The sequence below is a fragment of the Schistocerca nitens genome, chromosome 1 (genome assembly GCF_023898315.1).
Source record: "Schistocerca nitens isolate TAMUIC-IGC-003100 chromosome 1, iqSchNite1.1, whole genome shotgun sequence".
NCBI classification, from domain to species: Eukaryota; Metazoa; Arthropoda; class Insecta; order Orthoptera; family Acrididae; genus Schistocerca; species Schistocerca nitens.
The window spans coordinates 705,295,231-705,322,340 of record NC_064614.1 but is presented as its reverse complement, the minus strand read 5'-3'; the positions used below and the strand labels follow the sequence as shown (position 1 = coordinate 705,322,340).

The window sequence follows — 27,110 nt, the reverse complement described above, 5'->3', positions numbered from 1 at the left end:
GATAATAGATTCTTTCGCAGAAAGGAAAGCACGCCATGTAAAACTGTAGCAAGATTAGCGAGAAAAAAAATTCTAGGAGCTAAGGATTGAAGAAGTGTGTATTGCCTTGCTTGTCTCATGTCTTTACTGGGTTTATGTATCCCAGATTTAATTTTATGTCACACAAAACAGCAAGTTGTTAGCTGATAGGGAATAATGAGTGCAAATTTTCTGAAGAGTTCTTATTTAAAAAAAAAAAAAAGATGTCAAATCGGCCGATTGTAAGCAGGAGAGGCACCACAGGACATTTTAATTTCCACTGTCCTGAATATGGTTTGATGGCATCCATTACAAAATATACACATTCCAATTCCACAGAGTGAAGTACAGTGATGTCCGATAGAAGAATGCTGTGTGAGGAGGCGAGGCACTGCCCTTTGGCACACTTTTGACCAAATAACATGTCTTACATTTCGTCGAACACATATGTTTTATGCATGAGACTCTTCAGAAAGATGTGCAATACAAAATGAACATATTTTTGAAAATTTGATTTTTTAAAAAATTTTGACGTCCTATCTCAAACACTCGAGGGAGGGGTGGGGTATTACCCCGGTTCGGAAATATCGTAGATCCGCGGCTGATGCGCAAAGCAGTCCGAGGTACAGTGGGGAAGTGGGTTGTCTCCATGTGACCCGTGTTTACATTTAGTGATTTTTCTGCTTCCTCTTCGTTTACTGCTCTCATGTCAAATGAAAACAAAACAGATTTCTGTGGCCGGGAACTATCAAGTGAGTTAAAATACATTCACATAATTATGCAAGGCTAAAATATGTTATTAGTTGCAGATTTTATTTTATTTCCACCTTTCTGACAGTCAAGCACTAATTGCCTCGCAGAACAATGAAGTCATTTTTGTCGGTTTGCTAAAGAAATTTTCTTTTATTAATCTTTACTGCTGAGGCAGACAATATAAATGAAATGAAGTGTTTAATTCCGCACACTGTTCACTGCATTTCAAGTGCATGTTTTCAACTTCTAGCATGTATGGCATAATGCCATAATAAGAACCAAACGTGAGATAACCCAGTACTGGTACTCTAAGAAAATGTACGTCCCGAAAACCACATTGAAAAGCTTAATATCAGGTCGTGGCCTAATTAACTGGGAATCTGGACATACGATGTGCACTTTAAATGTGCACATTTTAGTATGGGTCACAAAATTATGATGCTCTTGGAGTATCCTATGATGTCTTGTTTTATGACATAATGTACGATCTTTTAATGTTTTACTCGTACGAACATACGGGCTTCCTACGACATCGTAACTGCACAAGCGTGGAGACGCCTGTCATCTGGCGCTCTCTGGCAACTGCAGAAATGAACCTATTTTTAACAGATCATGGGAAAATACTCCAAATGTTGGTTTGAAAAGCGTTACCATCAAAGTACTATTCTGGCAGTTACAATGGAGCTATGTGCGATAATGTATGATAAATTTCTTAAATCACAGAGCGTTTGACTCTCATTTAAAAATCAACTCTTTGATGACAAGCCATTTAGATTAATTTTGAGGCCAGAAGATCTAACATTTCTGTCGTTATGAAAAATTTTACTGGCACATTTATGTGATATAACTTAAATTGTAATACGCGCATAAAAGGCCAGCTTTTTGTGTGAAAGCTTATACGCGCATAAAAGACCAACGTTGTATGTGAAAGCTTTGTGTTTCGTGTAGCAACACTATGTATATTAATTTAAACCATTAACTTTTTCTGTTTGTGTGTTCGCGCTACTTAATAGTGATGTTGCTATTGGCTGACTACATCACGTGTCCTAAGCTCTTAATATTCGCTGTCATCGGCTGCGAGATCACGTGTCATAAGCTATGACTGGCTTACAAAAGTGCATCGCAATCTCAATTTCAATGCTTCGGAAAGTAACATGCAGTGTTTGGTGGAATTCGAATTTATACTTTTGTAATACAAAAATATGCAGCGTACATGTTGCTGCACATCAAAGATCTTTCCAAAACGCGTTTTTTTTTCCCTGTGTTTAGTTTTCTAAAGTGCCGGGAAATTGTACTCCCGTGTATAAAACCATAATCATTCAAAGAACTTATAAGTAATATAGGTCCGAGATATAATGTGCTGTCAGTTAACAGGGAAAAAGTATGTTTACACCCAGGAGAAAGTGTATTTTTAACTGGGAAATCCAGGAATTTTTTTTTCCTTGTCCATGTATACACCCTGTGTATGTTTTAATATATTTGTGCATATTTTTATATGGTTTCATGCATTGTTGCATGTTTTGTGTATTTGTACCTATTTTCACATATCTGCGCATATTGTTACATATCTGTGCATGTTTCTGTGTGTATTTGAATATTTTTCACACTTTTTAAAACTTACTTAGCTCCTCTCACAACCATCAACACCTATTTGCCCCATTTATGCGTCATTCCTGTTTCCTTTACACCATTCCTGTCACAATGGACCTCTGCTCCATCTTTCTGTACCAGTCCAGAAAAGTTTACCTTTCCCTGGCTAACACCCATTCTCACATCCTGCTTTTCAGATGCTGCCTAAACCATGAAATCCCCCCAAATAGCCTAACCAAAAAGATTCCTTTCTCTGGATATCACTCCTCCTTTCACAGTGACGTACACCTTTTCCAATTCCGTCAATCCCTGGCTATCGCAAACCTGGTACTGCAAAAACATATGTCCATGCCACAGGCATCCCAGAACCACCTCCCCTACCTCCACAAGATACTCCTGTGCAATCCTCACTCCATACATCACGTCTTTGTAATTGAATCCCTTACTATCCGGCACCAGGAGGAGCATTCCAGACACCACCTCCGTAAGTTATCCAACTTACTGAAATCCTTCTGCTACTTAGGGGCAGCACTATCCAGCCCCTATCCTACCCATAGCATTCCAGCACATCCATGCCTCACAGTATCTACACCCTGCATAGCTGACCTTTTTAAGTTCCCACGTTCCCCAAGACTCCCTACCAACTCTCAACCAAATCCAGAGCCAAAACGTTTGCATAATACTGTTGTTGACTTTTCCACCAAAACCCTCAGTTGATTGTGTGACACTTCCACCTTGTCAGAGTGATCCCATCCCAGAAGTCCAACAAAAACTCCTATCCCCGCTTAAGGTCTTAGGTCCTTCCCAGAATATCCCCCCCCCCCCCTGAATCCATTTCCCTCCTCACTACTATGACACACCCACCTTCTACATGCTCCCAAAAATCCACAAACCCAACAGTCTTGCATAGCCCATTGTGGCTGGTTGTTGTGCCCCACGGAAAGAATTTCGGACCTCATTAACCAGTGCCTCCAACCAGTTGCCTGTAATCTACTCTCCAACATGAAAGAAACCAACGACTTCCTTCACTGACTCTCCACCATCCCCACCCCTTCACTTCCTGAATCTGTACTTGTCACTGTTGACGCCACATCCCTATACATCAACATCCCTCATGCCAATGGTCTTACTGCTGTTCAACACTACCTTTCCCAATGTCCTTCAGACTCCAAACAAACTACTCCATTCCTCATACACCTTACTACCTTTATCATATCCCACAACTACTTCTCCTTTGAAGAGAAAGGTATACAAAGAAATCAGCGGCACAGCCATGGGCACTTGCCAGGCACCTCCTATGCCAGTCTTTTTATGGACTATCTACAGGAACGTTCCTAGCCTCCCAAAAGGTCAAACCCCTAGTCTGGTTCAGATTCATTGATAATACCTTCCATGATCTGGACTCAAGGCCAAGACACCCTATCTCCAATCCTTCACAACCGCAATATTTCTCTCCCATCTGCTTTGTGTGATCTTCCTCAACACAGTGAGCCACCTTCCTAGAAGTTGTTCTCCTCCTCCGTAATGGTTCCATCCGTGCCTTTGTCCACACTAAACCCACCAACCCCCAACAGTTCCTGCATTTTGACATCTGTCATCTCTTTCATACCAAAAAATCCCTCCCATGCAGCCTGGCCTCCCATGAATGTTGTATGTGACAAGAACTCCCTTGCTAAGCATGCTGAGGGTCACACCAAGGCCTTCACAGACAGGCACTATCCCCCAGACCTTCCTTTCATTGTGTAGCCAGGGAAGGGAACAGTTTGTGGTCATACCTCTCGGCATTATATTGCACTTTACCTCTCTTAGAGTTTGCTGGAGCCGTTCGACCACCAGCATCGGACAACTTTATACATTTCATTGCAGATCATCTGTCCTGATGCTACCCACTCCAATCTGGAGCTCTTCCCATGGGCACCACCTAGTCAGAGCATAGGCCACATAGTGCAATGGCCATTGCTGGGAATCCTGATACACCCAGAAGATGGGCATTTACTCCTAGGCATACGTGTGGAGTTTGTAGTTCAGGCATCAGTAGTGTGATCCCTGTGTTGTCAGGGGACTACAACCAAGAGGGCACACGATTGATGACCCCCCCCCCCCCCCCCCCCCCCGCCATGACAGATTGGCTACCGCGCTGGATATTGGGCACAAAAAACAGATGTCTCATGCCATTTCGGTCTCACACCTCCAATGCTCCCACCATCCCCAAGAAACAGCTACAAAGAAGTGTCCCCTTTATCACCCAGTACCACCCCAGGCTGGAACAACTGAACTACATCCTTCATCAAGACTTTGATTACCTATCATGATGTTCCTCAGCATCTTTGGGGCCAGAGTTGACCTGCAGTATTCTTGCCTGTGGTAAGAGATAACTAAAAGGAGTATCCTATCTTTTGGACTAATGAGTTGTGATCCCCTTTTTGGGTTTGACCTCCACTTTACAAATTCTACAGAAGTGTGGGCCATTTGGGGAAGGACGCCTTACGTGTTGCAGCTTGTATCCATCATACCCTGAGAGCTTGTGTACCTACTATTTTAATGGAAATGTAATTGCGTCCATCATCCACCTTTTTGAGCAAGGAAGTCTTACGGGGTGCATACTTTACATCCATTGTGCACTGTCATCTCCTGCACCCACGATAATAATGTATCTTTTTGTGCCCAATATCCAGTGCGGTAGCCAATGTGTCGGGGGGGGGGGGGGGGGGGGGGGTGTCATCAATCGTGTGCCCTCTTGGTTGTAGTCCCCTGACAACACTGGGATCACACTACTGATGCCTGAACTACAAACTCCACACGTATGCCTAGGAGTAAATGCCCATCTTCTGGGTGTATCAGGATTCCCAGCAATGGCCATCGCACTATGTGGCCTTTGCTCTGACTAGGTGGTGCCCATGGGCTCCAGATTGGAGTGGGTAGCATCAGGACAGATGATCTGCAATGAAACGTATAAAGTTGTCCAATGCTGGTGGTCGAACGGCTCCAGCAAACTCCAAGAGAGGTAAGGTGCAATATAATGCCGAGAGGTATGACCACAAATTGTTCCCTTCCCTGGCTACACAATGAAAGGAACATAGGAGAGGCATACTCTCGTAAATACTTAGTTTGTGCAAGGTAAGATGAGGAATCCTTTATGATGACAAAGCCTCTGTTTTTCATTGAGAACTTAGAGGACAAGTTTGGGGAAGAAGTGGGAATATCCAAACTGCAGAATGCGTCAGTCCTGATAAAAACAGCATCCCCTGCCCAGTCGCGTGCATTGCTCACCTGTGCTAAGCTGGGTGATGTCCTGGTCTCCATCACCCCCTATACAAGTATAAACGTGGTCCAAGGGTTTATGTTCCATAGAAGATCTCCCCTTGCAGTCCGATGACGAATTGCATGCCAACCTACAGCGACAAGGTGTTCACTTCATCAGGCGTGTGTGTTTAGGAGATCTTAAGACCACAGGATTGCTACCCATGCTCTTATCTTGGCCTTTAAGGATGATTCGTTGCCTGAAAAGGTCAAGGTGATGGTCTAATGGTGTGATGTTAAACCCTATGTTCCTCCCCTATGCAGTGCTTCAAATGCTGGAAATTTGGGCACATGTCGATTCAATATAACACCAGCCCCCATACATCTGGAATGCTAATGTCTGTCTCACACACAAACATTCCTTGTGCCCCTCCCATTTGTGTCATCTGCAGAGAGCACCATTTTCCCTGTTCGCCGGACTGCACCATTTATCAGAAAGAGAGGAAGATAATAGAATATAAGACCCTGGATAGGCTGACATTCACAGAGGCAGAAAAGAAATACGACTGTCTTAACCCTGTACACTTGACATCCTCATATGCTATGGCTACGATGACATTTTCCTTTATGAAAATAGCATCCCTATTAGCTATGCTTCTTAAAATGAGCCCCCAGGGCTGCCAGACACTCTGTGGCCAGAGAAGCAACGGCCTCCTGTAGCTCCTCTCACAAGGAAGGGGTCCCTCGGACACTACCTTCCAAGGGTTCTTCTGCTGTGAAGCCGGATCACCAGCCAGTGGCTTCATGATAATCGTAAGTTCCTGAGAAAACTCGAATTGCCCACAGCCAGAGAGAAACCAAAAGAGAAGTGAGAGGACAGGAAGAAGAAAACTGTAAAGAAGAAAGAGCCCCAGTGGCCACCACACTACCATTTCCTGCAAGTTGCCATTCTGAGGATGAGTTGGAGATCTTAGTGCCCACCGAGGACCTAGACCTCACTGGAGCCTCCGAACCAATTTACCTAGAGACCACAAGCCCTTAATAGGTGATTGCATGTAACCCTGAGGCGTATATTGCCTCTGCCTTACCAGAATGTTACGCCCAGCCCTATCTCCTTGCCACAAGGATCATATCCCTGTGTAAGACCCAGGTGCAAGACCTGCCCAATATACCCACCCAGCACTTCCTATTCCAGTCCTGTCACAGGTTTCTCCTAACGCATCGGGGGTCGGGCCACCTGTGAATGCAGCCATGTCATTTACCTGCTCTGCTGCAATCATTGCATAGCTTTTTATAATGGTATCACTACCAACCAGCCCTCCACCAGGATGAATGGCCAAGGCCAACGTATGGCCAAGAGCAAAGTGGACCACCTTGTCGCACAACATGCAGCTGAACATATTGATTTCAACGGCTTCTTCATTAACCAAGACACCCAGATCCTCCCATCCACCACAAGCTGTTCTGAACTGCACAGATGGATGTTATCCTTAAAATAAATTCTCCACTCCTGTAATTATTCCGCCTCGAACCTACGGTAACATACTGTCCGCACACCCTTCACCCAACAGTTTCTATCCATCCAGTCTGTCATATCATCTCCTCCCCATTCTAGTCTCCAACACTCTTTGTTTGCATCCCTCTGCCAAAGAACCCGCCCATCTTTGCCCGCTCCTCTCCTTCTTCATTCCTTTTTTCCCCACCTCCCTGCTGCACAATTTCCTGACACTGCACATGTTGGCATTGTAGTCCCCAACCAGTCCACCAGACAGTGTTTCTCTCTCTCCCCATCTGTACACTACCACCCCTTCCCCTTCCCCATCCCCTCCAGATTGCTACATGCATCCCACGTGTTAGTTGCATTCCTGCCCAAGGTGCTGGAGTTGTGCATGACCTGTGTCCTTATTTTTGTCTTTGAATGGTGTGTTTCTCTTTTGCTGATGAAGGCTGTGTGCGAAAGCCTTATGTAAGTGTCTTCTTAATTTCCTGTATTCAAGTAATCTTCATCTGTTTTTTGATTGGTTGATTTTATGTCCTGGGAATTTTCCGACTTTTTCTGTGCTGTCTTTCTTTGCTTATCTGTGCATAGTATTTTGACATGAGCTTGTGTAATTTGAAATGTTATTTCTTCTAGTGTTTCCAGTGATGTGTGCTTTGCTTAGTCTGTATGCTTTATTTTCACAATTCCGGGTTGTTTACACAGTTTACGTACGTTAAATGGAGGTTAGTATCTCTTTCTTGACTGCAAAAGAAGTGTGTTTTTTGGGACTTGTTTGACTGTTTTATTTCTAAAAAAATGCCTGTAGTTCCCAAAGTCCATTGCCTCTTCGTAAGTCAGTCTTGGTTTTTGGAATTGCAGTATCTATATTTTTTGTTCGTTTAGAGTCTGTTGTAGTTCATACAACTTCCTTGCTTACAAGAGAATATGTTAGGCTGGTGCATAAGTTCATAGCATTTTTCCACATGTTGTGTGGACACAACTGATACACGTGCGAGGCTTTACTCATGAATAATATAATCTTTTTCACTTAGCAATATTCTACCAATGCTGTTGCAACTTTTTGATTCCGCGACTGTAGAAATGACGTGGTTTTGACACACAGAACTCGTCGAACAATCATCGGAGCATGTTTTCATCCAGAAAGGAAGTTGGCTGAAGATTATTCGATAAAAAATAGAAAAGGTGAAAATCTGAGGGTGTAAGATTAAGGGAATAAGGTAGACATGGAATGACTTACCAACCCGACTCCTGTATAGCATCTTTTTGTCAATCTAGCAGAATGTTGGCAGGTGTTACTGCAGAATAGCATAATTTCATGCATTCTTCGTGGTTGTTGTTCTTGGACTGAATCTGCAAGACATCTCAGTTGTCAACAATAAACGTAAGAAGTGGTGGTCACACTGGAAAGCAATTCATAGTACACTACATCGTCATTGTTCCACCAGATGCATAAAATTATCTTTTGTGGATGCACGCACGTCTTTGTATGGGGTTGCTGCTTTGTTTGGGCTGAACCATTACTTTCTTTTCCTTATGTTAGCATAAAGACACCATTTTTCATCAGCAGTAGATGTTGTTCATGGACCATTTGTTGATGAACAAGCAAAGATGCAGATATGGTCATATTTTTGTGATTTTGTCTTAGAGCATGCGGTACACATACACCTGTTCTTTGAACCTTCCCCATTGCATGCAAATGTCGCACAATGATGGCATGATCGCAGTTCATCACATTTGCCAGTTCTCGAGTACACTGACATGAATCATTGTGGATTAACGTGTTTAAACGATCATCATCAAACCCCACAGTTCCTCCTGAATGTGGAGAGTTACTAATGTCAAAACAATTTTTGTTAAAATGAGAAATCCATTTTCTTGCCATGCTAGTGGTATTATCCCTATACAAGGCACAAATGTTTCTGACTACCTCAGCAGCTGTTACCTGATTGTTGGACTCAAACAGAAGAATATGTTGGAAATGTTCTGATTTATGTACTTGGCACTCCATTTTGTAGCATCCACAGCTCCACTCACTATTTCCAAATGACAATATAAAACTCTTAACAACAGTGAACTACAAATAAAAAAGGCAATTGATAAATAAACCATAGCAACCAGAATACCAACATGCAAAGCAAAGACACTATGACCTTAGTCATCAACTTAATATATGGTGTGCTGAAAAAAAGATTTGGGTGAAGGTGGCCAGACATTTCTGTTTGTGTTGCAGTCCATATGTCCCAGAAACCAATTGTCTTTACTTTAATAATAGCAAAATGTTTTAGCACATTATTGAAATTTTTTATTCATGAATAATGGGTGCCTTTTTTTGAGCTATTGTAAGTGCCTTCAAATCTTTATGCAGATTGTTCTTATTCTTGGTATTGGTCTTGGGAACTGAGATGTAGTTTGAAAAATGGATGTAGTACTTTCAACTGTTCTCAGTAGGGATCATGTGAACTGAAAAGTAGTAGTTAATTTACCTTGTTCTTTGAGCAAATGTATATATGATGTAATTTCATTGTCATATTCACGATAAAAGAAATTTTAGTTGAACACTTTAAGACATGGAAAATTTTAGCTTCCCTTGGGGAGTTGTCCCAAAATATGATACTGTATGATATAATGAAACAAAAATGTTTAAAGAATTCCATCTTCTTATGTTTCCTCTTCTGACAAGTTTGGATTCCAAATAGTTATTTGTTTAAGCTTTGTAGCAGCTTGGTAGTATGCTCTCCAAGCTAGTATTTATTGTCAAAGTATTTGAATAAAACAAACTGATGGAAGATCAGTAATGTCCACAAGAAAACACCATAGCCACATGACTGAAACTTGGAGACACCATATTTAATTGTTTCCCAATCAGATGATAACTGAATGCTTAATTCATGGGTCGTGAAGTTTATACCCATTGCTTACTGTAAATCAGATTCCAGAATTACATTTGATAATATAGTATTCTGTACATCATATTCTATAAATAATAGATAATATAATATGCTACTTTGGAAGGGCTCCTGTGTTGTGTGAACTAAATGTGGAAATTATGAGAGCAGCATAAGAGGTGGTTGCGCAATGATTGCATAAAGTTGAGAGAGCCATATGAAAGGAAATGATGGCTCCAGAAGACTAGAAGAGGGCAATAATTGTACTTACATTCATGATAGGAAATTGAAACGAGTGTTACCCTATGTGTTACTGTGCAAAAATCTGAGAGATGAATCTGGAGAACAGTGGAAAAGCAGCTGAAAGAAGAACAGTATGGCATCAGGCAAGGAACATTCACAGTAAATCTGATATATACTGTGAGACAACTGCAGTAACACCACCATGAGTATGGGAAAGGTATGCTTACGGTCTTCTTGTATTTGAAGAAATTATATGACACTGTATTCAGAAATAAAGTATGGAAGGCACTAAGAAGTAAAGAGAGAGAGAGAGAGAGAGAGAGAGGAAATGGCACTGAGGATAAACTGATAGTACCAGGGAAGTGTAAGTTGTGTGAGAGAAGAGAGAGAACAGTATGACTGACACAGGGGGATGGTCTGAAATAAGGAACTTTTCATCATGGTGTTGGATGATATGATGACTTAAGTGGCAGGAGAGATTGGATACAGGATGACTGTGATGATATTTGCTGGTTACGTGAAATTAGATGCTTGGGAAGAAGTTGTGCAATAATACAGCATAAAATTTAATGGAAAGAAGTGTGAGGTGCTGCTCACAGAACATAAAAGGATGCACTACAGCAAACATGACTGGGTTGGGTACAGCTGAAAGCTGTGGAAAATTTCAAGTACCTGGGGAGACAACACAGGAAAATGGAAGAAATTACCAAGAGGTAAGTGAATGGGCAAGCCAAGCTTACTCTTTATGACAAGTGTAAGTGGTGTGTTACCGTAAAAAGAAGTCCTCCATAAAAAAGTAACGTGGTGGTTACCAAACAAACATATTATGGACCAGTTTTGTTTTACACCATAGAAACCTGGGTCATGAAGGAGAAGGAAAAAGGAAGAAGTGAGCAAGGGATACAAAGTTCTTGAGAAATCAGATAGGTGTAACAAAAATGGAAAAGTTAATAAATGAAATGGTCAAGGAGACAAAACGAGGCATCCATACAAGAAAAGATTGGAGAAAGAGAGAGTAGGAGATGAGAATGTGTAGAAGATAAACAATATGAAAATGGAGAGTAGGTCAAGGGGAAGGCCAGGGGACAAGTGGCTAGTGGATGAAAGCATCTGGAAGATGGGAGAGCCATGGACCAGAGGAGTGTCAGAGAAGTGCTGAAAGGCCGGAGAAGGTAGTGAGGCTTGTGTTCCAAGCAGAGTCTGCCATTGGTGGGAAACAGTGTTGTGTAGCTATAATTGTCAGAGGGTTGAAGGAGGCTGTCCAGGAGATTTGTTTGTAAAAAGAATCGGAAGTGGCCCCCACCACCCAGCAGTACCCGTGCCTTTATTGAATGTCTCAATCTGTTATTATGTAAAGGGTGCGACTTTTTTGAGCCCCAAGCACAATATTAGATCATATTTCTCTGATATCCTCCTGACACCAATTTCTGTTGCCTTGCATTGCCCTCCTAATTTCTGCAACATCCTTGACAACTCATATCCATTCCAGTGCCACTATCTCTTTCCCAAGATTCATTCTTTTGCAATAGTTCCCACTATAAATGTGTCCCATGCATGCATGCATCCATCCATCCATCCGTCCATCCATCACCATTTACTCTATTCCTGCTACTGCTAAGGCCTACAGCGTCAAAGACATACTGACATCAGACAATTCATTTTGTTTACCAAATAATATGTGTTCGCTGTAACGGTTTTTATATGGAAATGACTACCACTGAATTGAAATGTCTTGGAAAAGCCAGTTATCAGTTGCTGAGTGTTCTCTACAGCTGCCCCAATTGCCTGCTATGTCACATTTGGATGCTCCCATACAGTACACGGTACTAGTTTCTCTGAATTCCATTCTTTAAATGTGTCTTTACTTCTCATTTTGTCACTTCTGTCATCCCTGTATTGAATATGGCACAGTGCTTAACAGTGTACGATCTTTGATGTCCCTCCTCTCTCTGAAACTTCTACTTCATCCTTGTGTATCTCATCCTTACAACAGGTGGATCCTTCTCAAATTAGGATGTGACTTACATGCCGTATCTTTCCATCCTTCACCAATAAATCACACTTTCCATCCTGAAGAGTCAATAGACAAGTTCTGGAAGCTGGGAGTAGTATATACTACTACAAGTTTTGCTACTGGCATTATTAGAAAATTTGTCTTCTGAAAGTATGGATTGTGACACAGTCTGTATGTTAATCATATTAAATATGAAAATAAAACTCAAAAGGAAATTAAATAGAAGCAGAGTGAAATTATTAGACACCACACAAGAAATCTGACTAAAGAAAATATAAAAGAATACTTCATAAAATAAATGGAAAGTAACCTAACAAAAATCAGACTGGCCAGTAGCAAACAAGCAAGCAAATGGAAACACTTTAAGAACAGTATTCAAGAAATAAATTCTAAAGTTGTAGGAAAAAGAAAAGACTTAACAAAATTTGATTTAACAGCAAGTGCCAAGAAAAAGTGCTGGAGAGAATAAATTCAAGCGAATTGTGGTTTTAAGAAAGAAACAGCGTGACACTGCAGGAAAGTTGCTATAAAATCTGTCAGGAAACACAGTGAACCCCAAGATAAAAGGAAAGTGAATCAACATGATATGAGACGTGGTGGATGATTTAAGCATCACAGGGCAAGGTAGATGTATCAAAATATTTTTAAAAAATATTTTGGTAAATTAACTAAAAGGGAACAATTTGTAAAGGCTCAGCATAGGAAAATACTGACAAACAAGAGTTATATACAGAAGTGATGGAAAACATACTTTTCACAACTACTCAACTGCAGTTAATCTACTTACTTTAAATTTGAAGAATCTGATACAGTTGATACACAAGTCTGCACCCCATCAGCAAACAAAATACAATAAGCAATAAAGAAATTGAAGAGTAAGAAGAATTGTTGTGAAGACCAGATGTACTACTAGATTTCACTTATAAAATCCTATCAATTTGCCTATTAAACATGCTGATCCCAGTAACTGAAAAACTAAGTAGGGAATACAAATGTAATTTCTGCATGAAGGGATCCGCAGTAGATCATTTATTCACTTTAAGACAAATAACTCAGGACAGGTGGGATTTGATGTAGATGCCCACATATAATTTCTGTATTTCAGAAAGGCCTATGATACCTTACATCGACACACACTTTTGAATATAAAGAGGAAATTGGAAATATCCTCAAAGTTAATCAGATTAGTTATAATGTGTATAGGTGTATTCTGGACTGAGATGAGGGATACCATTTCACCTGTTTTATGTAACCTTGTTTGAGACAAGATCATTAGAGACTTCAGTAAAACTAATCCACAAGGGAAGCGACTGCAGAAGATGAACTTGCCTATGCAGATGATGGGGCATTAATAACAAGTTCCAAAATAGAATTAATCAGAATGAGGCAAAATTACTAAAAAATCTCTGAGAAAACAGGGGTGTGTGGTAATGAAGGAAGATGAATACCTGATCATAAGTAGGGAAATCAGAAGTGATGCACTTTCAGCTGTGGATGGATTCAGTTTCAAGACTGTTGACTATTAGAGAGCCTTTTTAGTAATAATGGTAGAACGGGTATAGAAATAGATGCCCATCTAGCAACAGCGAACAAAGCACTTTTTATTTTCATCAAAATTCTAAAGAAAAAATCACTTAGTACTAACTTCAAATTGTGCTTTTAACAATCAACTACTATACCCATTAAATTATGCAGAAATGAAGCATTAAATTTTGGGAAGAAAGGTAAAGAAAAACTACTAATATCCCAAAGGAAAACATTAAGGAAAATTTTTGAATCTGTATACGATGAAAATAATGTGGAACAGAAGGTAAGGGGGAAAAAAGAGCGCTCTTCAAACACCATGACGTCATTGAAGCACTAAAGAAGAGAAGATTGAACTGGACAGACCATATAGCAAGAACAATGGCGATGGAGAATGCACTACCTACATTCTTTAAAATGATAGATGGAATGACAAGAAGAGGAGGGCTCAGAGTTAGGTGGTGAGATAACATCTGGGAAGATACAACCAGGATGAACATCAACACCAAATGGACAAATAGCTCACTTGACAGAGACAAATGGAAGAGCTTATAGAGCAGGCATGTGGTCGATAAGGCCCTTGCCACATATAAAGTAAAATAGTAAAAGTAGAAAAATGAGCTACTGGCTAGCCATTATATTCTATTTCCTTCTAATGTTAAGCTTCCTCAATTAAATTTTCCCCTTGATACTGTCACCGTTCCTTGTGTGGTACCATTTTGTTCCTGAGGTTTCTCTGTAACAATATAATCAATAACTATCTTAAAACATATAGCGAAGGTAGCTGAAAAGTTTTATGTAGCACTTAAAGTTAATAGCGGTCTTAATGCATGCAAAAATGTTTACTAGATGAGTTTTTAAAAAAAAATTATAGTGAACTCACCAGCACCTACAGATTTTTATAATAATTATATTCAGTGTACTTCCAACTGTTTGTGTGTGTATTATCTGTTTTGTGAATTATTCATGCATCTAAAAAAGAAAAAGGATGTGCAATATTTTTCTACAGCAAACAGCAATAAACAACCAGCTGCATGGCAATAAGTGTCGTTTCCATTGTTTAAACAACTAGTGCATGGTAACAGAGTACAATTTTTGTTGTTTTCAGCCAGCCTGTTCCATGTAAATTGAAAACAAACTCGGTTTTCTGGTGTTAATTGTAGTGTAAGTGTAAGTGAAGTAAGTTAAAAGAAATTTGTAGAAGAGATGATGGAGAAACAAAGGAAACATCTGTTGAAATTAAAACAAAAATTAGAATTAATTGAAAGATTTGAGAAGGGGGGAACTGCTGCAGAACTATGTGCTGATTATAGTATTATAAGACAAGCTGTTCAGGAGATTAACAAGAATAAGCTGAAAATACAGGATTTTGTCAGAAAATCTTATTCTAGTTGTGGACCATCTGCATGAAAAAGCAGGATGCTATTCTTTCGCAATGGCTTAGCCAAAAATGAGCAGAAGGTGTCATTGTTTCAGGCACGGTGTGTGCCAGTAAAGCTAGTTTTGTTTATGAAACCATAGGGCTAGAGAGAGAATTCATTACTTTATCTGGATGGCTAACAGATTCAAACAGTGTTATGGGATTCGCGAACTCACTTTCCAAAGTGGTCTGATGATTCCTTCCAGGAAGAATTTCTCTGTAACTGCAGAGTTACTCTGTAACTGCAATATATGATCTGAAGATGGGCAGCTAGCCTGCAACTGCAGAGTTACTATGTAACTGCAATATATGATCTGAAGATGGGCAGCTAGCCTGAAACCGGTCATTGAAAATAAAATTTAGCAATCAAAGACTGAAATGCCATATTTTTATTTAAAGAACGATTGCAGCAATCCCATTAAGACAATCATGTCTAGTTTTGGTAACGGTTTTACCTCCTAACATGCCTGCCATTGTACAACAAGTGGACCAGGGCATAATTGTGTCGGTAAAACAGCGCTACTGGTCTGGTCTGCTGAAAATGCAAGTTAATAAGGATGATTTGGTGGCTTTGTGAAAGAAGTTGACAATCCTGGATGGTTTCTGATGCTTGGCAGGAAGTCAAGCCACGTACACCAGTTTGATAGTGGAGGAAAATTGTTCCAGATATAGAAGAAAGTGATTTCATAGGTTTCAATGTTGAAAAAATAACAACTGACAGATAATGAATCTGGCAATGGATTTAAGTAGTTTTGAAGTTGTCAGTGAAGAAAAGAATGAGTGGCTGAAGATCAAACATAGAAGAAGCCCATGAATGATAAAATGGGGATGAAGACAGTGACCTTGTCAGTAATTGTACCACACTACAATGTGTTGATACTATTCCATATTATACGGGCCAGAGGGGATTTCGGTACAATGACATTGTTGCTGCAAGGAAAATTCGAAAAGTTGTGCAAAAATGTCAACTCCTCTCAGAAGCAGACCAACATACAGACTGATATAAACAGGCCTACAGTACCTATGCACAGAACTAGTATATACTTTTGAACAAAGGATACATGTTTGAAATTATCTCAATTAGCCATGTTTTCCATTTATTCGAGTGTCTTCTCCTCCACATTACATTGCAAGATTTTTTGCAGCTGCTCACTACATAGTTAATATTATAAGGATTTGTAGATGCTGCTAGAAGTTGTTTTGTAATTTATAGCAATTTCTTGTAAATATGGAAATTCATCGTTTCTCCATATCTGCACTATTAAAATGAGATGGTAAACATTCGCAAAGCCTAAAATTGTGTAGCAAGAGTGACTTGCTACTCAGAAAGTAAATTATGTTAACTGGATTAGACAAGTGAATAAGTACCTCAGTAATTTTACACATTATCCCTTGAATATTCTTATATTATTTCTGTCACTAATTTAAGGAAATTACTAATATCAATGCTCTTTCCATTAGCAAATCGCGAAGTCGCAGCCGCTCAAAAACTCGTTCACATTCAAGATCGAGGTCGAGAACACCACCAACTTCAAATTCATTTAGTGCAATTGGCAACATCAGTGAAAACAATTCTTGGTCAAGTGTGAATGCTGCATCAACTCCCGTAACAAACAGCTCTGTCAACAATTCAAACAGTACGCCTGTGAACAACAGTGAAAGGCGATCACCTAGAAGACAGCCAAGGTCTTACAAGGCCAGATCAAGGTAACTGGGTGTTATTATTGTGGATTGTAAAGTGTTCCTGAGTGACTTAGTTACAGTCATGAATTGCTTCACCCCCAAAATGGAAATCACACGAGGACATACAGAGACATTTTTATATATTGTTTAAATGATTTTTAATTTTAGCTGTGTATATATTCCTGAGGGGAAAGAATTAAATAACAGTACCTGCATTGCAAGCAGTTTTTTTGCACCTTTCCTGTGATATCCATAAAAATAATAGTACTCTTAACTAGTAAATACAGCTACAGATAAGAGGGACATAATCACATATGTCTGTATGTTTAATTATTTCATCAGTGGAACTATAAAACCAAATCACATTCTGGATCAGTGCAATACAATTAAAAGAAAGAGATTGAAATATAGATTTGTAAACTTGGGTTTAATTGCTTGTATGGTCAGTTTACAGTAATGTGACATCATTATTGGATGGAATGATACAGATGTATAACACCAAAGGAAGTACACATGAACTCAAATTTGATAAGTTAGCCCAATTTCATAATATTATGGTAATTCAGGTATATGTAACTACCTCATATTAATTGTTGTACCTTCACAAGATATTCATGAACTTTGTAACTTGGAAACCAGACAATCCTAAAATATAACGAAATTTTGACAACTTTTTAGCATGCAGTTTTGTGAACAATCTGATAGTTTAATCCATCTATATTTCTTATTGCACCAGATTATTTCATGTTAAATATTCATGATGCTCTGCAATTTTCTCCCTGGCTGAGATTTTGTTTGAAATCCAGGAAATATTTTATAAAAATATTTAATGTTTAAAAATAACATTGAAAGCTTCTGGTTTGGGATACAAGTGAAAGACACAGTTCAAGGTCATACCTATGTTGAAGTTAGTGAACATTCAGAAGAAATTGATGAACCAATTTATTCCCACTATTGATCAGCACTTAAAAATTTATGTGAAAAATTAATATAAAAACCAAAAGCTAGTGTATGTATTTATTTTCTGACAGATATTTGCATCACAGAAGTTATTGGAAGATGAATGACGTACAACTGTGCAAGTGAATGAAAAGCATTTGAGTGAGGTCATGCTTGTGTAGTACAATGAACTTTGAAGGAGGAAGTTGAGTAAGATGCAAATTGAAACAAGCAAACTCCCATATTAATTTATAATTTTATCTGTTAAATAAAAAACCTGGTAAATACACCTCATCAGTAATATTTCACTCACGGAACTCTGTTGATTAAGATGAATGCAAGCTTTTGATGATTTCCATCACCACCATCATCAGATTTAAAAATTAGTTATTTACTTCTTGAGAGTAATGGATAGGGATGTCATCAAAAGGTAAGGTTTTTCAACCAAGTTGATGGCATTGTGTGCCTGAGAAAATATTATCCATCAAGTCATTGGAGAAAAATGAAAGGTTAAATTATCACCCTTTGATATTTATATTAAATATAATTGATTTGGTCAATGAAGAAAAAACATTTTTGTCACCATTTCACAAAATCAGGTGTTAATGGATGTGACCACATTGCTGTGAAGTTTCATTATAAATTTACTGTTTTGCCACACACCTGCGCATTGAAATTTTTTTGATGGTACCAAATTCTGAGTGAGTGAAGAAGAGTACACACATTTGTTTTAAAATAACTCTCTTTTTGTTGGCACAGGTTTGAATTATTGAAGAACTTCTGATTTATCAGTTTTAATACGTAAAACTCCTTATTTTCTAACAAAATAATTGACTAAAGTAATTTATTTATGAGACATGAACAGTTTTGTCCTTCCAAGCTTACAATTAGGGACAGATAACATTAAAGAAGGCTTTGCAGGTATGAGGGCACTATTGGCTTACTGTCATTAATATTACTCCACATAGTGTTAATCTGGTTCCATTAAGTATAAAGCAACTGGTGATACTAGAACATTGCATTGAAATTTCTCTGTTTCTGAGAAAGTAAATACATTTTCTGCCTAGAAGCTGTTAAATTTTGAAGCTGAGTTTACTAACGTAATCATTCCTTTTTGTCAAATTTCATCTTTATCTTATGCTTACTGATATATCTATTGCTAAATAATATAAATTTGTTAGTTATTGGCTACCTTACAACAAATTAACTAATTTTAAATTTCAGTGGATGACACACACTTTTCATGCGTTTCATTTTGACTAACAAAGAGTGTAAACAGAAGGAAATATAAAAGACACAAAAACTGTAAGTCGTGGTACATTATGGAAGTACTCTGTGACCCAAAGACCATTCACAACTTCAATTACTGATAGAAATTTTGTCATAGGAAATGTTTGTTTGCTTTGCTATTGTTGTGATATTCAGACGACTGCTTTGACGCAACTCTCATCACTAGTGTATCATGTGCATGCCTCTTCATCTCTGCATTGCATAACTACTTCAACCTGTTTTCATTTTAAGCTGCTGACCATATCAAGTCTTGGTCTGTCTCTACAGCTTTCACCCTCCCCGTGTTGTCACACTGATGACTCCGTCATGCCGCATGATGTATTCTATCAACCAATCCCGTCCTATCAATCAATCCCTTCTTTTAGTCACATTGTGCCATACATACCTTTCTCTCCCAGTTTGATTCAGCACCTACTCCTTGCACATCTCATTGTTTGTTAGATCGATATTATTCTATTTAAAAGTGGTTCACGTTAGAGCAGTATCTAATTACAAATCTGGCAACACATATTTACCTATCAGGAAAGGCTGAAATGTCCAAAATTTTAAATTATTGTCTGTTGCTTCTTTTGCATTCTTCCTGGGACTGTCTGCCTCTTAACAATGTACTAAGTGTTATTTCTTCCATTTTTTTGCAATATATTATGAATTTACTGTCTTCATTGATTGCTGTTCCTCACCTGGGACACTAGATTCTTGATTGCAATTTCTGGGGCAGCATTTTTCTCTCTTTCAGACAGTTCTGGTTAGTTTGTTTGTACACTTCATGAACATGTAACTGTATACTTTCCACACACATGTACTATATCTGTACTTTTGTTAACATGAACTGACTTGTATATTCTATGGTTAAAGTGAGCGAGTGATGTCCTTTCATGCAGAAGGACGTGTTCACTTATGAGAAGTTACCATTTTCATCCTCGTCCTGTGGAAAACTGTTCAGTCCATATTGTTATTAATCTCTTGGCTTACAAATCTATAGCTTAAGATCACGACAATGTTTGGAAAATGTTGATCAACATACCTTTGGCATTGTACTAATAGGATTTTGATGAGGGATTTTTTTCTCTGCCGTCACAATATTTTCACATTTTGTTCCTTTGTACACGATCATAAATTTAAGAAAAGAAATATAACCTCAATTTTTTCACCTAGTAACTCCCAACCTTTAGCTGACAGCAAATATTAAATATGGCTTAGCCTTGGCTCTTAGTATACTGTTGTAAAATTAAAGCTCTTGATCTGTGATGTATGACACTTCCCATTCATGGCAACAGGCCCACAGAGCATAAACACATAATATAGCTCAAAAATTTCAGGGTTACAGTGGCACCTGAGTTTCACAGGCACTCTATAAATGAGTCCACATGATACAAACAAGCCCTCCTTTCTTTTGTGCATTCATTCATTTGTTCATTCTTCCATTCTTTGATCCATTCGTGCATCATATGTTGCACATCCCATCAAGGAGGAGAACATTCAGACATTTAGAGATGTGGAACAAGTAAAAATACAAGCAAATTGCAGAAACTTTGTCCATTGTAACACTCATTAGTTAGAATTTAACTGTGCACAAGATTGTTGCCATATAAGTTAACTAGTGTGCAGATGGGGACACAGTACAAAAGATGCCACATAAACATGGCATGGTATAAGGTGATAAGAAAACAGACTGACCAGAATACCATTCATTTGACCTAGATATGGTACCATGTCTCAGCAACTATATGACTTAAAATTTTGCTTCTGCATGGGTCCACAGCCTCCAAATATGTTACAAATGAAAATACACGCCATTGCAGGCTGCATATTAATGTTCTTTATTTGATTTGTGTGATTAGCTGATTTTGACATTGCATCATTTTCAAGCACCTGAAATTTAAATACACCAATTGTGGATGAAAATAATATTTTCTGCATATGTCGCTATGTAAATATAAAACATTACACAGATTGCATTATTTGTGTAACAGCTCTATTTACATGCATGAAGTCAACTTATGTGCCTCACATTTTACATTGTGCAAATGTTGGATTCATCGTGCACATACATGGTTACATGTCATAATCTGTAGACAGAAACATAGACAGAATCCAAATCATAATTCTACAGCATCCCATGTCACATAATAGTACCTGTAACTACTAGTACTGTAGCCTGACAACTACAATAGCTGTTATAATGTTGTCAAAGATATGCTTAAGCCAACATCACAGAACTAATGATACAAAAGGTACATTACATTTGTCACTGGCTTATCAGATTTAACTAACATATTGTATTCTATGTAATCATTAATCAGTGATGAGAGACTATATAATGTCATACAAACAAACATTAAATATATTTTCTTTAGTACATAGAAAAGCTAGAATATCTGGTTACCATCCATTTTTCTTTGAATAATTTGATGTGATACCAAGTAATTTGCTTAAAATAAGAGGCATATACTTGGCCTTGAGAGGAATGTTTTGGTGTCTCAGTGAGTGCATTAGTGCATTCCGCAGTGAATGTTGATTGTGTGTTACTGCTGGCATATTTCTGTTTCTCTTTTATCATCATCTAATTTGGTACCTATGATTGCTGTTTATGTACCTTTTGGTGAAATAGAAGATGGAAGTAGAGGTACAAACCTGTTGTTATAGAATGTCCTTTGTGAGAAGAATCTCCTTATTCTTTGTGGATAATATAATTTCAGATTTATTATAACTTCAGCCATGTACTAAATGTGAAACTATCACATGTTTTGATGTATGTCAGGCTAGTTTGTTAAATAAAATGTAGCTGCCATTCTTTTACTACAAGTAATAAATGGTAAAAGTGTCGGCTAATGCCGACATAATAATGTATGGGATTTTTAACCTTAAAATATTTTATGAAATTTGTATTTATTTGACGAATGGCTTTTGTAGTACTGTGTTAAGTGTCAATAGATTTGTTTGTACGTCCATACATTTGTTAAGTCTAGAGTGCTGGTTATTAATATAATGCACATCTTCAAATATTTTATGAAGCTTGTATTTATTTTATGAATTACTTTCAATGTACTGTAGAAAATACATTTAATACATTTGTTTGTATGTCCTCGCATAATCTTCAGTCACTGATAAGTGATTACTTAGCATACAATATGTTAGTTAAAGCTAATATGCCAGCAATAAATGTAATGTATCTCTTGCATGTTGCTATTGATAGTTCTGCAGTGTTGACTGTAAGCATATCTGTGACAACATTATAAAAGTTGTTTGTAGTCGTCAAGCTGCAAACCTTGTAGCTGTAGCTACTTTTATATGACGTGTTGGTTCAGCACTATGATTTGGCTTCTATGCACATTTATTTATGGATTATGACATGTAGTCATATATGTATAAGTTGACTACAATATTTAAACAGTGTAAAACATGATGTACATAAGTTGATGTAATTCATTTCAGTAGAGCTATCACAGTATAATGTGATTATTTTAATGTGATTTTCGTAATGGTATATTTCAATATCAGCTGCTTGGAAATAACACAGTGTCAAAATTAGGTAACTGCACAAATTAAATAATGAATGTGAATATACATTGTAAACAGACATATGACTGTTAATAATAATAATAATAATAATGTCATGTGACGAGAGCCTGCCATCGGGTAGACCGTTCGCCTGGTGCAAGTCTTTCCATTTGACGCCACTTTCATGCTTAAGTATTACTGTGGAAGTTCACTAAGGCGCCAGAAGGGTCGTGGCACTGGTCATCACGTCTGAACTCTGAATGCAATGTGGTACTCTCAGTTTCTGGAGGAGCACCTTGATTATGTCATTTGTGTGAAATATTCTGTTTCACTGTACAGTTTTGATTGTCCTGCATGGTATTTACGAGGGTCACTCCAAAAGAAATGCACACTATTTTTGTAAAAATACAGTTTTAGTCTGCGTGTGTGAAAGTTTTACAGTGTGTAGATACATCCTTCCCTCTTGTTTTCAAACTTAGTTCAACCTGTTCCCGTGACTGGCGCCATCACAGCATGTCTTCAAGATGGCTGCTACACTTGACGTTCGTCAGAAGCAATGTGCTGTTATAGAATTCCTGTGCTGTGAAAACGAGACAGTGGGAAACATCCACAAGAGGTTGAAAAAGGTGTATGGAGATGCTACTGTTGATCACAGTACAGTTAGTCGGTGGGCAAGCAGGTTATATGATGAAAGCGGGCACGGCAATATTGAGGATTATCCTCGCAGCGGCAGGCCTCGTACTGCACACACTCCAGACAATGTGCAGAGAGTTAACGAATTGGTGACAGACGCATCACAGTGAACGTATTGTCACGTTACATTGGGATAGGGGAAAGAAGTGTTTGCAGAATACTGAAAGTGTTGGCGTTAAAAAAGGTTTGTGCCAGCTGGGTTCCCGGGATGTTGACAGTGGCTCACAAAGAAACAAGAAAAACAGTGTGCAGCGAACTTTTGGAACGGTACGAGAATGGTGGAGATGAATTTCTTGGAAGAATTGTGACAGGTGATGAAACATGGCTCCATCATTTTTCACCAGAGACAAAGAGGCAACCAATGGAGTGGCATCATGCAAATTCACCCAAGAAAAAAAAAAAAATTCAAAACCACACCTTCTGATGGAAAAGTTATGGCTATGGTGTTTTTCGATTCCAAAGGACTCTTGCTTGTGGGCATCATGCCAAGTGGAACCACCATAAATTCTGGTGCATATGTGATGACACTGAAGAAACTACAAGCTCGACTAAGTCGTGTTCGACCACATCGGCAAAAGCAGGATGTTTTTCTGTTGCAAGACAATGCACGGCCACATGTCAGTCAAAAAACCATGGAAGCGATCACAAAACTCGGATGGACAACACTGAAACACCCGCCTTACAGTCCTGACCTGGCTTCATGTGACTATCATCTCTTTGGGAAACTGAAAGACTCACTTCGTGGAACAAGGTTTGAAGATGATGACTCCCCCGTGCATGCTGCCAAACAGTGGCTCCAACAGGTTGGTCCAGAATTTTACCTTGCGGGTATACAGGTGCTGGTTCCAAGATTGAGTAAGGGAGTTGAGAGGGATGGAAATTATGTGGAGAAATGAAAATTTTGTTCCTAAAGGATGTATCTACACACTGTATAATTTTCAAACATGTAGAATAAAAGATGGATTTAAAAAAAAAAGTAGTGTGCATTTCTTTTGGAGTGACCCTCGTACTTACCTTGTTGCCCTCTCGTTTGTGGGGCTCACAAACTGGAGGAATTTTTTCTGGTTGAAACCACTGCACTTATGAGTTGGGTGTCTTTTAACTGTTTCTGCTTCATGTTGGTGATTGTGTGTTTATTACTCAGCAAAGTGAAGTTGTAATCTCCCCACTGTGGCAGCACTGTTGTGTGTGTGTCCAAGAAGTAAGGAGGGGGAAGTAGTACTGGCATACACTCCTCTGAATCTAATTTTCCTAACCCAATCAAATATCAGTTTCTGAGTGTCACTTGTCTGACACAAATAAATTATATAAATCTGCTGTTCCGATTTAGTTAACTCTGAAGTGACATTATCAGCGCCTTGTCCCTTCTTTTAATTTTGAAGTGCTCACTGGTGATCATTATTGTAAACACATTTTGGATACTTACAATAGCTAGAAATATTCCAAATGTGTAACATTTTAAGTAATCAACAAAAAATAAGTAATGTGACGTGATGTGTTACAGCATAAAATTTTTAGTGTTATTGAGAGCAGTAGCTTAGTGTAGGGATTTAAATACAATAGAACCCCATTAATCTGTCCTCTATGGAACCGGGAGTGTGATCGAAACACAAAACATGTCTGATTACCAGAGGAACACTTTTATTGACCCATAATATCACAATACATTATGGTACATCTTTGATTTTCAACTGGAAATACTGTCTGATATATTCTTCCATGTCAAAACAGTAACAAAACGAAAAGAAAATGTCAACACACTAAAAAAACTTACACGAAAGTGTTACAGTAGTGTCCGAACTGTGAAATACATCTTTATAATATGGTACAAAATTGTTTTTGTGAGTGACAGTGTAACAACTGTATATACCTTATTACAGTACTGTATATCTAAAAACAAAGATGATGTGACTTACCAAACTAAAGCGCTGGCAGGTCGATAGACACACAAACAAACACAAACATGCGCACAAAATTCAAGCTTTCGCAACCTACTGTTGCTTCGTCAGGAAAGAGGGAAGGAGAGGGAAAGCCGAAAAGATGTGGGTTTTAAGGGAGAGGGTAAGGAGTCATTCCAATCCCGGGAGCGGAAAGACTTACCTTAGGGGGAAAAAAGGACGGGTATACACTCGCGCGCACACACACACACACACACACACACACACACACACACACACACACACATATACAGACACAAGCAGACATATTCAAAGGCAAAGAATATGTCTGCTTGTGTCTGTATATGTGTGGATGGATGTGTGTGTGTGTGTGTGTGTGTGTGTGTGTGTGTGCGAGTGTATACCCGTCCTTTTTTCCCCCTAAGGTAAGTCTTTCCGCTCCCGGGATTGGAATGACTCCTTACCCTCTCCCTTAAAACCCACATCCTTTCGTCTTTCCCTCTCCTTCCCTCTTTCCTGACGAAGCAACAGTTGGTTGCGAAAGCTTGAATTTTGTGTGTATGTTTGTGTTTGTTTGTGTGTCTATCAACCTGCCAGCACTTTCGTTTGGTAAGTCACATCATCTTTGTTTTTAGATATATTTTTCCCACGTGGAATGTTTCCCTCTATTATATTTATTACAGTACTGCATTGACAAACAACTGACCCATTCTGTGCAGCAAAAGTTCTTGTAGGGAGCATTTTGTCATTTAAGTCACACTAATGAATGTTACACAGTTGATCAGGGAACAGCATAAACTCATTAGTTATGTTTTCAAATTTTGGAATAAATTCCTTGGCAGCTGTTTCACCACCAGACAGCTTCTCACTAGACTTAATTACATTTTGAATGTCTTGGCATTTTTTCCAACTTTATAGCCAGCTTTCACCAGTAAACTTTTCATTTTCATTGGCTCCATCTAATTTTTATGATTGGTCCAAATGAAGGAGCTCTTTGTCTTCTCTCCTGCTCAAAGCATTGTCTAGAATTTCACTTTTAGGGTTCTTCTTGCATATTGTATATTTTTAGTTTTTTCTTCTTATCAGTTGCCATTGTGTGACTTTCAAAAATTTTCCCAATTTTTCACCAATCTTTTACAATTTTTTACTTCAACACCTAGCTAACTTTCAATGTTTTGTAGAGACTCATTTTCTCTAACCTTACAAGTACATTCAGTTTCTCCATTAATGACAGTGTCACATGTTTACGTTTAGTTGATGCCATAATTTAGCTTTACACACTTTAATATGTAAGAAGAACAGTGTCACTAATTTATAAAACATGTGTGCACAATAATAATTATTTCTCGAGTTAGATACTAAAACTATTCGAACTAACACACTTATCATCAGTCAACTGCCTGTTGATCCATATCACAGACGATGAGTCACTGACAAGTCCAAATAATCACTGGAAATGGAATGGTCGGACTAAGTGCGAAGTTGGACCATCCGAGGTCAGATTAACAAGGTTCTACCATACATTTGTGACTAGCAAAGGATTATGGATTTGATTCCTTTCAGGTGTTACACAGTTTTGTTTTTAAATCTTTCAGAATGGCTTTATTCATTATTTTTATTCAGTTATTTTATTTTATTTAGTTTTTCTAATCTTTAGCCATTCCATTTTAATCATCGTATTATCTTTTTTATTTGCCAACCACCTTATAGATGTTTTATTCTAAATCCAGTCACAAACAACAAATGTTTATTAATGAGGTTATTAATTTCAGTCAGTGATGACCATTTCAGGCCTTTAAATCAACATACAGCTTGATGGACTGTGTTCCCAAATTCTGCAAAATACAGAAATCACTAGAAGCAAATATGACAGCATTTCTGTACCTGAATAAATGCAGTGTATTACACAAATTGTATT

The 27,110-nt window shown here is 38.4% G+C and overlaps 1 protein-coding gene across 5 annotated transcripts in view; it reads left to right on the top strand.

Moving 5' to 3' along the window:
- LOC126259741 (calcium homeostasis endoplasmic reticulum protein) overlaps window positions 1-27,110 on the top strand; it is a 335,568-nt gene that overhangs the window by 252,000 nt on the left and 56,458 nt on the right. For all 5 annotated transcript variants that reach the window (XM_049956747.1, XM_049956756.1, XM_049956740.1 and 2 more), the window contains one exon: window positions 16,650-16,895. In XM_049956747.1, the coding sequence (XP_049812704.1) occupies window positions 16,650-16,895 (246 nt within the window). The remainder of the gene's footprint in view (window positions 1-16,649; window positions 16,896-27,110) is intronic.